Here is an 11,020-nt window from a genome sequence, read left to right as displayed (position 1 = left end):
GGCCCCGCCCCCGCCGCTGCCAGGCGGTCCAGGGTCTCCTTGGCGCGGCGCTGCGCCTCGCGCGCGCGCGCCTGCTGCTCCGGGGGCAGCGCCGCCAGCTCCGCCTCGTTCTCCACCGTGCTCTGCATGTCCAGCTCCTTCTTGACCACCTCCCGGATGCCGTCCCCGCCCTCGGCGGCCGCCGCTTCCTCCTCCTCGTCGCCCTCCACGATGCCGTACTCCTTGGCGGTGGCCTGTGTGGCGGGGGAGGGGGGTGGGTGGTTAAGGGGTGATGGGTGGTGGTTAAGGGGTGATGTGTGATGGGGGGTGGGAAGTGCGACATGGGAGGGGTGACGAGGCATTGGAGGGGCGTGCAGGGCGGAGCGGACCCAACCAGGCATCGACCTGGGACCTGCCCCCCCTGTTCCGCACCTTCCCCTCCCACCACACACACACAAGCCTCAACTCCCATGCCACCCCCCTCCCCGCACCCCCTTCCCTCCCCGCTCTCCGGGGCCCCACCCTGCGCAGGGCCTTGACCAGGTTGTCCTCGGCAGAGGAGAACTTAAAGCCCGACCCGCCGAACCCGGAGCCGTGCAGCTTGGCGGTGCCCGCCCTGCGCTTGGCCTCGAAGGACTCGGCCAGGGCGGCGAGGTCGGCGGGCACCGCTGCCCCCGACTCGCGCAGCGCACGCACCACGTCCGGCGCGTGCTGCTCCTCCTCAGGCGCGATGAAGGTGACGGCGGTGCCCGCGCGCCCTGCGCGCCCCGTGCGCCCCACGCGGTGCACGTAGTCCTCCAGGTGGTTGGGCACATCGTAGTTGACCACCAGCACCAGGTCCTTCACGTCCAGGCCCCGCGCCGCCACTGGGGTGGGGTGTGTGTTGGAAGGGCGTGAGGAGGGGATGGGATTACATGATGTTGACTAATACGAGGGTCCTGTCGTATGCTGGGGGCCAGAGCCTGAGGCCTGGGTCGGGTCAGGCATACATACCATACACACGCGCGCCCCCCCCCCCCCCCCCCCCCCCCCGAAAAAAACCATTAATCACCCGAGGTGGCGATGAGGATGTTGCAGACGTCAGACTTGAAGTCGGAGATGGTGCTCTCGCGGTCGCTCTGGTCCTTGCCGCCGTGCAGGGAGAGGCAGGGGTAGCCGTGGCGCAGGAGGTCGCGGAAGAGGTTGTCGCACCGCTCCTGGCTGGCGACGAAGACGAGGAGCTTGCCGCGCTCGTACCACTCGCCCAGCAGCTCCAGCAGGCGCCAGAGGCGGTCCTCCTCGGCCCGCAGCTCCACGAACTGCGCGATGTCGGCGTTGACCACCGACCGCCCCCCCACCTGGATCTCCACGGGGTCGGCCAGCAGCGCGCGGGCCAGGCCCTCCACCTGGCGTGGGAAGGTGGCCGAGAACATGACGGTCTGGCGGTCGGGGCGGATGTTGTTCACGATGCGCGCGATCTGGGGTTCAAACCCCATGTCGAACATGCGGTCCGCCTCGTCCAGCACCAGGTAGGTCACGCGGCGCAGGTTTGTGATCTTGCCGCCGCTGGTCACCAGGATGTCGATCATGCGCCCGGGCGTGCACACCACGGCCTCGGACCCACGCTTCAGCTCCGAGATCTGGTTGGCCACGCCGGAACCGCCGTACACCGCCGTGGCGCGCACGCCCAGGGGCTTGCCGAAGCGCCGCACCTCGCGCGTGATCTGGGACACCAGCTCCCGCGTGGGCGCCATGACCAGCGCGATCGGGCCCTCGCCCAGCGCCAGCGGCGGCTGGTCCTTGACATGGCGCAGCAGGGGCAGCACGTAGGCCAGCGTCTATACACTACACACGCGCCGCCCCCCCCCCCCCCCCCCGAAAAAAACCCCATTAATCACCCGAGGTGGCGATGAGGATGTTGCAGACGTCAGACTTGAAGTCGGAGATGGTGCTCTCGCGGTCGCTCTGGTCCTTGCCGCCGTGCAGGGAGAGGCAGGGGTAGCCGTGGCGCAGGAGGTCGCGGAAGAGGTTGTCGCACCGCTCCTGGCTGGCGACGAAGACGAGGAGCTTGCCGCGCTCGTACCACTCGCCCAGCAGCTCCAGCAGGCGCCAGAGGCGGTCCTCCTCGGCCCGCAGCTCCACGAACTGCGCGATGTCGGCGTTGACCACCGACCGCCCCCCCACCTGGATCTCCACGGGGTCGGCCAGCAGCGCGCGGGCCAGGCCCTCCACCTGGCGTGGGAAGGTGGCCGAGAACATGACGGTCTGGCGGTCGGGGCGGATGTTGTTCACGATGCGCGCGATCTGGGGTTCAAACCCCATGTCGAACATGCGGTCCGCCTCGTCCAGCACCAGGTAGGTCACGCGGCGCAGGTTTGTGATCTTGCCGCCGCTGGTCACCAGGATGTCGATCATGCGCCCGGGCGTGCACACCACGGCCTCGGACCCACGCTTCAGCTCCGAGATCTGGTTGGCCACGCCGGAACCGCCGTACACCGCCGTGGCGCGCACGCCCAGGGGCTTGCCGAAGCGCCGCACCTCGCGCGTGATCTGGGACACCAGCTCCCGCGTGGGCGCCATGACCAGCGCGATCGGGCCCTCGCCCAGCGCCAGCGGCGGCTGGTCCTTGACATGGCGCAGCAGGGGCAGCACGTAGGCCAGCGTCTTGCCCGACCCGGTCTTGGCGATGCCGATGGTGTCCCGCCCCGACATGATGGCGGGCAGGGCCTGGGCCTGGATGGGCAGCGGTGCCTCGAACCCGTCGCGCCGCAGCAGCTCGTACAGCCGCCCGCTCAGCCCCGCCTGGTGCCAGTTGGCCAGCGGCCGCGGCGCGCCGCGGCCCCGCACCCGCACGCCATCCAGCTCGGCGCGCATGCGCGCCACCTCCTCCTCGCCCAGCCGCGCCAGGGCCTCCGGCTCGCGGTAGAAGTTGCGGCGGAAGGGCGCGTAGGCGATGGACGCATGGTCCGCGGGCGCCAGGCGGTCGCCCTTGGACAGCTTGCCCGCCTGCAGCTTGCGCATCCACTCCGCGTCGTCCTCATCCTCGTCCTCCTCGTCCAGCCCGTCCCCGCTGGCGTCGCTGTCGGACCCGGCCTCGCTCTGCGAGTCGGAGTCGCGGCGGGAGGGCGGGCGGGCGCGGCGCACCGCGGGCGCGGCGCCGGGGCCGCCGGCGCCGCCCCGCGCCAGCAGGCCGGCGGGCACCAGACTGGCGGGGCGGGCGAGGGCCAGGCCCGCTGAACGCACGCCCGTGGGTCGAGAGGGCGCCGAGGCGGGCGTCGCTCCCGGCGCCGGCGGCGTCGCAGTTGTGGCCGTCGCCTGTGTAGGCAGGAGGTCACGCTGGAAGGCGTCGCCCGCCATGAAGGCGTCCAGGGGGTCTACCTCATTGTCCCCCTCCTTCCCCTCATCCGGCGGTGCACCCGCGGTGGGCGAGGTCGGCTCCAGCGTGGTGCTGGCCAGCGCGGCGTCGTTCTGGGCCATGAAGGCGTCAAGGGGGTCGATCTCCTCGTCATCGTCAGCGCCGGCCGCGGCGGGAGCATGGTTCGTCGTGCCCAGCGCGCCGCGCTGCGGCCCCTCCTCCCCTGCAATGTGCGACGGAGTGGGGTTCCTGGCTCTGGAGGGCTCTGATGCAGGGAAACACACGCGCCAGCAAGTTGATTCAATGCAGTGCAGGAAGTCTGTATGTGCAGTCCACCACTTCGAGCGGGCAAATGCATCCAGTCATGCACTTGACAAGAATTGCGGCCTCCGGGGTAACAGTTCCCTGCTCCCAAAGCTCGACACCCTGAACCCTGCTCCATCCCGGCCTACCTTCAGACACAGCGTGTCGCAGGGGCGGGGGTGGGGGCGCCGAACCCCCGTTTGAAGCCAGGGTGGCGGCTTCCTGGGCTCGCTGACCGCTATCGCCCTCGTCCTCCGAGGCAGAGGCCTCATCTTCCAGGTTCCACCCCCGCCGAGGGCTCGTGGAGGCGCCCGTCCCGGAAGAGGGCCGGCCAAGGGGCACCTGCAAGGCGCTGCGGTCGCCACCCTCCCGTGGCGCAGCAGTCTGCGCGGCGGCAGCAGCGGCAGCCGCAGCGGCGGCCTGCCGTTGCTGCATGAGTGGCGAGCGTGGTGGACAGGGGGCTTGCTGCAATAAAGTTTGCATGCTCTGCCTGCTCTCTAGCCAAGGAACAGCACAAAACTGCTCCAAGGAACCCAGGCAGTGCACTCTGCAACCCCTCTGGCATTGCATCTGCCCACCTGCCGCCATGCAAGCATCCTCTTCTCCCGCCGGTCGTCGATGGGTGGGGCCGCCTTCACCTCCTCATGCTCTTCTGGGGCAGTGTCCTCGTTGCGCCTGCAGTGCAGGGAGGAGAGTGCAGAGTCAGAACGTCTGCGCTGGGCTGTCTGGGCAGCATGCACTCCTCACGAGCGCTGCTCGTCGACGATGGTTCGAGCTCTCCACCAGGGGAACAGCGCACCTCCGCTTGCTGGCCGGCCCATTGCTGTCGCTGTCCGAGCTCCGGGCTGGTGACACACTCCTACGGCGGTGTCCCTTGTGCCTCTGCACCAAGTCGAGGGACGTGAGGGTCTAGTATGATTTGAAACGGGGGCCATCGCGGCAATTCGGTGCAGTGGGGCCAAGGCATGCTGGTAAGAAGCAGGCCACGAGCTTGGATGTATCTCCCCAGCATCAGACCTTGTCTTTACGTCGGTGCCGTTCTCGATGCTCGCTGCCCTCCCCGTGACGGGACTGGTCCCGATGATCACCGCCGCTGGGTCGGGCAGGCAGGTCGCGGCTCCCACTGCTGGGGCCCATCCCGGGCGCTGCAGATCGGTGTTGGGCATGGATCGGCATTTGATAGATTGAACAGGAGCAATGAAAGTTACGAACTCGGAGAAACATGGGGTGGGGACTCCCTGAATCTCTCAAGCGTTTGCGCTCCCCGGCTTTCGTACAGGGAGTGGCGCACCATCCATGCGAACACAGGTTCACGTACCTGGGCAATCAAGTGCCTTCCGAGGGCAGGGGGATTGCGGCGATATGAGCTGGTCTATCTGGAGCGGATCCTCCTACGGCGCATGGCATCCGCTCCGCCTCGTCTGAAACACCGTGCTCTGTCCTCCGACGTGAGCCAGCCCAAAGTAGCGTCGCTTTGACAACTCTCCCCAAAGACGTGGGTCTCGGATGTATTTGAATGCATGGATTCCCAAAGTCATGTCGGCTTGGGGATTGGCCGGCATCCAAAAAGATGGGCCTGGGTCTGTCGAGGCGTGGCGTGAAGCTCCCTCAGGTGGTCCCAGGAAGAAAGTCCGAGGGGGTCCCCCTGGTATTCTCCTTCTTGATCACAACCGCTGCACCAGGCACTCAGTAAGGTTTCTGCATCCATGTCAAGCTTGGGTCTGTATCCTTTCAGCTCCCAATGGCAACCCCATGTAATCTGTCAGCTTGAAGGAACCTGGGTCGTTGGGCCCCGCCCCCGCCTGCTTCCTGATCACGCCATGGTGCATGCGCCAGCTCTGGCTCCTCCTATCCTCCACGTAGTAACGCAAGGCCAGGCTCACCGCAGAGAACGCCAGCTGTTGCAAGGCGGAACATGGGATCAGGAGTTGGCTGCTCGTTGTGCATGGCATGATTGGGCACATGCTGAACCGGGTCGAGGCTGGCCGCCAACTACGCTTAGCACCTGGTCCAAAGTTCTAGGGCATGCATCCACCCGCCCACAACCCCACCACCACGCACCTCGTCCCAAGGAATGTCCTCAAGGGGGAACAGGCGAGTCTCCAGCGATTCCGGGGCCTGAGCTGCAAAGGTGAATGGCGGTGCCAGCCTTGCACGAAACAGGAGGTACGCCTGGCCGATGCCGGGGATGTCAAAGTGCACGTAAGGCGCCACAATTTCCACAGCAGCGCCGGCCTCCTCAAGGGTCTCCCGTGCCGCGCCCTCTGCGCACCGGGGAAGGGCCGGGCGGGACTAATCACGTGCAGCTGATAATTATGCCCCGGGGCAGCATCGCCGCCCTGGGGCCGACCCAAAGAGGCCGTTCTGAAGCAGCCGCAGCAAGCAACTCACCAGCAGTGCTCTCTTGCAGCTCCATGTACCCGGCCGGCACCGTCCACTTGCCCAGCTGGGGCTGGATGCCCCGCCGACACAGCAGCACCTGGTCCTCATGCTCCACGATGCACCCTACCTGGAGCGGGGCCCGGGTGACAATGTGGAGCCCGGGTGCGTTTGTCGCACAGCCACTCCTCATTCAAACACCGTCCATGACACCTGCGCCACAGCACCTCACCACGTTGCGGGGGTTGAGGTAGTGCACGTGGGAGCAGGCGGAGCAGATGTGGCGCCAGCGGTCCTCCGAGGACACGAATTTCAGATCTACGGGTCCAGCACACTGGCTGCAGAAGTGGATGGTCTTGTGGGGGGTTGGGGGCTGGGTGGCCCCCGCCTGATGGCCCATGTAGTGTATGACCCTCTGGCCAGGCCCATGCCCGGCCCGGCGCGTTGGCAGCTGGTGCAGCAGCAACGAAGGTCGCGGCAAGATGAACCTCAGTAACAATGGCTGCGGGGGAATGGGGGCTGCATGACCAATGAATGCACTGCCAATCCCTTCCAAGCCATTCATGCAGGCCCTCAGCCACGCACCGCCGGGCGCAGCGCGATCCTCAGAGTCATGAGCTCATGATGGCATGTTACAGAGTAGGGAAGAGTCGGATATTGAAGAGCTTTGAACGCAATTGGCTGGATCTTCAACGCAAGCACGGCGAAGTCACCGGCCCTGGCTTGATGTCGGACGCCAGCCTGACACGGAATCCACGGCCTCTTCCTCGAGATGCCTCATTGGGAAAGTATCAGCATTACTGTTGTTGATTACATATACTTCACCATTATTGTTGACATGTTTGAATGAATAGAGAGCGGGTTTGAAAAGAATGAAGCCGGCAGTGCTTCTGTTCACATTGGCACTTGGCAGCGTCACCGCCCTCGACTTCGGGTTGCCATGGGCATCTCTGAGGCCCTCGCGCTCAAGGAGTCACAGGGAGGAGGCCCAGATCACTTCCATGCCGGGCTACCCACACACACCCTTCCCATCGCGACACTACGGCGGCTACATCAATGTCGACGCCTCTAGGGGTCGGCGCCTCTTCTACTACTACGTGGAGTCAGAGGATGATTCGAGCAGTACCCCCCTGGTCTTATGGCTCAACGGCGGTCCAGGGTGCAGCAGTTTCGATGGTGTGTGGGTTGGGTCTTCTGGTGTGAACGGCGGTGCACATTATTTGCCTCGATGTAGACCACTTGAAGGGTGACCTGAGCTGTACCTCTGACCCACCTACCCAGGCTTTGTCAAGGAGCATGGTCCTTTCAAGGTCTCTTTCAATGGCCGACCAGATGCCACTGGTGAGTTGAAGCAGGACATCAGGCTGGATGACAACCCCTTCAGGTGCCTGGCTGGTGGTGGAGGGTGGGGTGATTCGGGATGCTGGGTGGACACCAAGCCCACCGTGTGCTTCTGCACCTCTACACTCCAAACGTCAGCAAGGCCACTTAATCCTCCCCTGCCGCTCCCAACATCAGCTGGAGCAAAAGCGCGCACATGCTGTATGTGGATTCCCCGGCGGGGGTAGGCATGTCATACTCTGACACCCGCCAGGATTACGTGACCAACGACACAGCCACCACGGCAGACCTGCACCACTTCCTGCGCCTGTGGCTGCAAGAGTACCCGGAGCATCGTGAGACCCCATTCTATGTGGCAGGTGGGTGGCCTGGCCAGCTCACATGTCTGGAAGAGGGAGTTGAGAGGGTGGGGAACCCAGGCTGATCATGCTGTAAGGAGGGCTGTGCACTCAGAACTTACTCCTGGTCCTCCTGCACTTCGTCTTCAAGAGGCACGGGCTACAGGAACCCAACCATTCATGACAGAGGTTTGTGAGGCCAGGTCTAATGGGTCTCCACCCCTCCTCCTGCCCCTGACTTTGCAGGCGAGTCGTATGCAGGCGTGTTTGTCCCGCTCCTGGTCCAGGCCGTTCTCAATGGAAATCAGGAATCCGGTCGGGCCCCCATCAACATCAAGGTTGGTATTGGGAGACTGGGCGATGCAGCCTTGAAGCTGGGGCCGGGGAGGGGACTGGGGCAAGGCATGAGCTCCAGCGTGTCGCACAACACCATCTCCTTGAGGAGGTCACGGCCTTTAAGACCCGCAGCTCGCATCTCAACATCTCCAGTGCTGCCATCGCCTCGCCGCCCTCTCACCTGCGACTCCTTCACCCCCCACCAGGGATACCTGGTGGGCAACCCGGTCGCTGACACGGAGCTGGATGCCAACAGCGTGCCTGCATACCTGGCCTCCCAGTCCCTGATCAGCCAGGCCATGTACGAGGCAGCCCTGAAGGCCTGCGACGGGGGTCGCTTCCACGGCAACCCTTCTCGGGCCTGCTCTGAGGCCCAGGACGCCATGGATGCTGCGGGTGAGCGTGCATGGGGTTGCGACGTATTATGGTGCTTGTGCTGTGCGTGGGATGCAGGCTGGGCAGGGCCGGAGCCACGAGTCATGGGCTGGCCTGTGGTGGGCCGTACCGCTGTGGCCAGGAGGGGCGGGTACCACTGCCTCCGGAAATCTCATTCTTCCACGCCATCACAGCTGCATCCATTCGGCCTGCAAGTTCACTTCCAGTGCACTGACACGCACCCTTGCACACCCACGCCGCAGTCCGCGACATCAACCACTACGACACCCTGGCCACTTGCTACCACGGCCGGAACCCCTACATGGTCGGCAAGGGCCCCGAAGCGATGGATGCCGAGCCACAGATGGCCGGCGTCGGGCGCAGCGCGCACAGCGCGGGGCGTTTGGCCGCTCGGCTGGAGCAGCACATGCTGGGCCACACCCCTCGGTGCCTGGATCAAAGGTGGGGATGGGTCAGGTGGAGAGGATCTTCTCCTTCTCCTGGGGGAGACAGAAAGCCGACCTGCAGGACAGTATGCAGCGTCACGCTGCTGGAATGCTTTGCCTGCTACCACGTGAATCCAGCATGAGGCCCCAGCCGAGGGGGACCGCCCAGCATATATTTCCGCGGCCCGCCAGCCCTCCCTACCCACCTCCCCCTCCCCAAAAAACCAAACGACGTCGCTTCTGCGATGCACCGCGCAGGGAGATGTGGGCCTTCTGCAACGACGAGCGCGTGCGGCACGCCATGCACGCTGCGCCCATCTCCCATATCGGCGCCTTTGACGAGTGCACCAATGGGGACAGGATCGAGTACACCAGCGAGCACGACAGCATGCTCGGCGTCCACGCGGAGCTCGTGCGGCGGGGTGCGTCAGTGGCGTTGGGTGGGGTTGGGCTACGCTGTGAGAAAGCTGGGCCGGGACAGGAGCTGGGCACGCCGATGGTGGGGGAAGCCGCTGGCCGGGGTGGGCACGCCCCTGCACAGTCCTGTCCCCGCCCCCACACCCCACCCCTCCTTCCCCCTTCCCCTGAGCGCCTCCCTGCACGCGCCCGCTCGCAGGCATGCGAGCGCTGGTGTACAGTGGCGACCACGACATGATCATCCCGCACACCTCCACCGAGGCCTGGACGGCGGGGCTGGGCCTGCGGCTGGAGAGGGGCTGGGCGCCCTGGCGGGCCGACGGCGGGCAGGTGGGCGGCTTCGCGGTGCACTACCGCGGCCTGGTCTACGCCACAGTGCGCGGCGCGGGGCACGCCGTGCCCGAGTCCAGGCCGCGGGAGGCGCTGGCGCTGTTCACGCGCTTCGTGCGGGGGCGTGGGGCGCCGGCCTGAGGAGCTGCGGGGCCAGGGGGCGGAACGCAGAGAGGAGTGCGCCGGGGTGCAGCCCCATTGTCTGGTCCTTTGCTGGGGCCTGCTACCCAGCAGCACGCTGAGATCCTTCCTGACAACATTTCGATGCTCTTCACAAGGGGGGGAGCATCTGGTATCCATGATGGGATCACGGGGGGGAAGGCAGGCAGGGCAGTGTGCAGTTCAGACAGTTCTGCGGGCTTCTTGTTTCAAAGTTCTGGGTGGGGGGGGGAGGTGGGGGGTCCCGCTGGGGGGGACACCTACTCCCTGGTCTGGAGACGCGGGGCTCGCTCAGCCCAGGGTGATTTTGCGCTTGACGCTCCTTCGTTTCTTCCTGTACAGCATTACAGACGCGATGCCAGCCCCCACGATGAATACAGGGATCGTCCTGACCAGCAGACCCAGCTGGTTCAGCTGCAATGGGGTTGGGGAGGGGGGTCTGAAGCGACATCACTGAAGAAAGGCAGCAAGCAATGATGGGGGCCACGAGGCTCTGGCTGCAAACGTCTCCCAAACCCGCCGCCCCGTCCACACCCCAAGGTCGCTCCACACACGCACGCTGGAGAGGCGGAAGGGCTCCTTGCGCGTCAGCCAGTGCTTGATGCCACCCGCGACGATGGAGGGCATGGTGTTGTTGCCGGGCAGGAAGTTTGACTGCACAGGGCGTGTGTAAGCATGTGTGGGGAATGGCAGTCGCTCACAGGCCGGCGGCACTGGCCTGTGCCTCTCCCTGTGCGTTGCATGCTGAGGATAGCGAGCACGGGGCCCTCTCACCAGGTTGGGTGCTGCGATAGGTGAGGGCCGCGCCACCTCGCTGATCACGTCGCAGGAGTACGAGGAGAAGCCCTGGGGTGGGGCAGGGTGCCTGAGTTTGGGGGTCCAAGGCGCGGTGGCGGGCCCTGGCGAGGCTCCGGTGCACCATGCCAGGCCGCTGACCCATCCCTGGCCCTCCCAAGCCCACTCACCCGCACTGCCCTGCCCTCCGGCGACCAGCCCCACTCCGTGATGTGCAGGTTGGCCTCCTCCCTTGCGGTCATGGGGGCTTCTGCGACCGAGGCAAGGGGAGGGCGCGCTTGACAGCTGCTGCATGGGTTCTTCTTCGGGGGAGGCAGGCCGCCCATGGCGCCGGCGGGTCGCCCGCCGAGACACATGAGCACCTCGGCATGCGAGCGACATCCGGGACATCGACCAGGGGACGTCCGTGCCCAGCGCGTCGCCGCCGCTAAAACGGCAACTCTGTCAATCGCGACCCCACCATTTGCATCTCCCCCCCACCATTTGCA

The 11,020-nt window shown here is 65.7% G+C and overlaps 5 protein-coding genes across 5 annotated transcripts in view; 1 reads left to right on the top strand and 4 right to left on the bottom strand.

The window, feature by feature from the left end:
• F751_4895 (DEAD-box ATP-dependent RNA helicase 42) overlaps positions 1 to 1,712 on the bottom strand; it is a gene marked incomplete at both ends in the record, with an annotated part of 4,130 nt that extends 2,418 nt beyond the window's left edge. The window contains 3 exons of the mRNA XM_011400996.1: positions 117 to 233; positions 502 to 845; positions 1,031 to 1,712. Coding sequence (XP_011399298.1) covers positions 117 to 233; positions 502 to 845; positions 1,031 to 1,712 — 1,143 coding nt within the window. The remainder of the gene's footprint in view (positions 1 to 116; positions 234 to 501; positions 846 to 1,030) is intronic.
• Positions 1,713 to 1,848: 136 nt separating this feature from the next.
• Positions 1,849 to 4,782, bottom strand: F751_4894 (DEAD-box ATP-dependent RNA helicase 42; the record flags this gene model as incomplete). The annotated part of the gene is made up of 6 exons (XM_011400995.1): positions 1,849 to 2,760; positions 2,842 to 3,057; positions 3,202 to 3,536; positions 3,811 to 4,036; positions 4,195 to 4,291; positions 4,634 to 4,782. 6 exons carry the CDS (start codon positions 4,780 to 4,782, stop codon positions 1,849 to 1,851), a joined length of 1,935 nt encoding a protein of 644 aa, XP_011399297.1.
• Positions 4,783 to 5,325: 543 nt separating this feature from the next.
• On the bottom strand, positions 5,326 to 6,395 carry F751_4893 (Nudix hydrolase 23, chloroplastic; the record flags this gene model as incomplete). Its single annotated transcript, XM_011400994.1, has 4 exons — positions 5,326 to 5,514; positions 5,678 to 5,880; positions 6,008 to 6,125; positions 6,228 to 6,395. The coding sequence occupies 4 exons, from the start codon at positions 6,393 to 6,395 to the stop codon at positions 5,326 to 5,328; spliced, it is 678 nt and encodes a 225-aa protein (XP_011399296.1).
• A 601-nt stretch (positions 6,396 to 6,996) lies between these two features.
• F751_4892 (Serine carboxypeptidase 1) lies at positions 6,997 to 9,719 on the top strand (the record flags this gene model as incomplete). Its single annotated transcript, XM_011400993.1, has 8 exons — positions 6,997 to 7,171; positions 7,277 to 7,379; positions 7,514 to 7,695; positions 7,921 to 8,012; positions 8,217 to 8,406; positions 8,649 to 8,847; positions 9,090 to 9,253; positions 9,448 to 9,719. The coding sequence occupies 8 exons, from the start codon at positions 6,997 to 6,999 to the stop codon at positions 9,717 to 9,719; spliced, it is 1,377 nt and encodes a 458-aa protein (XP_011399295.1).
• Positions 9,720 to 10,028: 309 nt separating this feature from the next.
• Positions 10,029 to 11,020, bottom strand: part of F751_4891 (hypothetical protein) — a gene marked incomplete at both ends in the record, with an annotated part of 3,213 nt that continues 2,221 nt past the window's right edge. Inside the window, 4 exons of the mRNA XM_011400992.1 lie at positions 10,029 to 10,151; positions 10,272 to 10,391; positions 10,512 to 10,583; positions 10,703 to 10,782. Of these exons, the coding sequence (XP_011399294.1) occupies positions 10,029 to 10,151; positions 10,272 to 10,391; positions 10,512 to 10,583; positions 10,703 to 10,782 (395 nt within the window). The remainder of the gene's footprint in view (positions 10,152 to 10,271; positions 10,392 to 10,511; positions 10,584 to 10,702; positions 10,783 to 11,020) is intronic.

This window comes from Auxenochlorella protothecoides (assembly GCF_000733215.1).
Source record: "Auxenochlorella protothecoides strain 0710 unplaced genomic scaffold scaffold54, whole genome shotgun sequence".
Classification (NCBI taxonomy): Eukaryota; Viridiplantae; Chlorophyta; class Trebouxiophyceae; order Chlorellales; family Chlorellaceae; genus Auxenochlorella; species Auxenochlorella protothecoides.
This window is presented reverse-complemented; position numbering and strand designations above follow the sequence as displayed.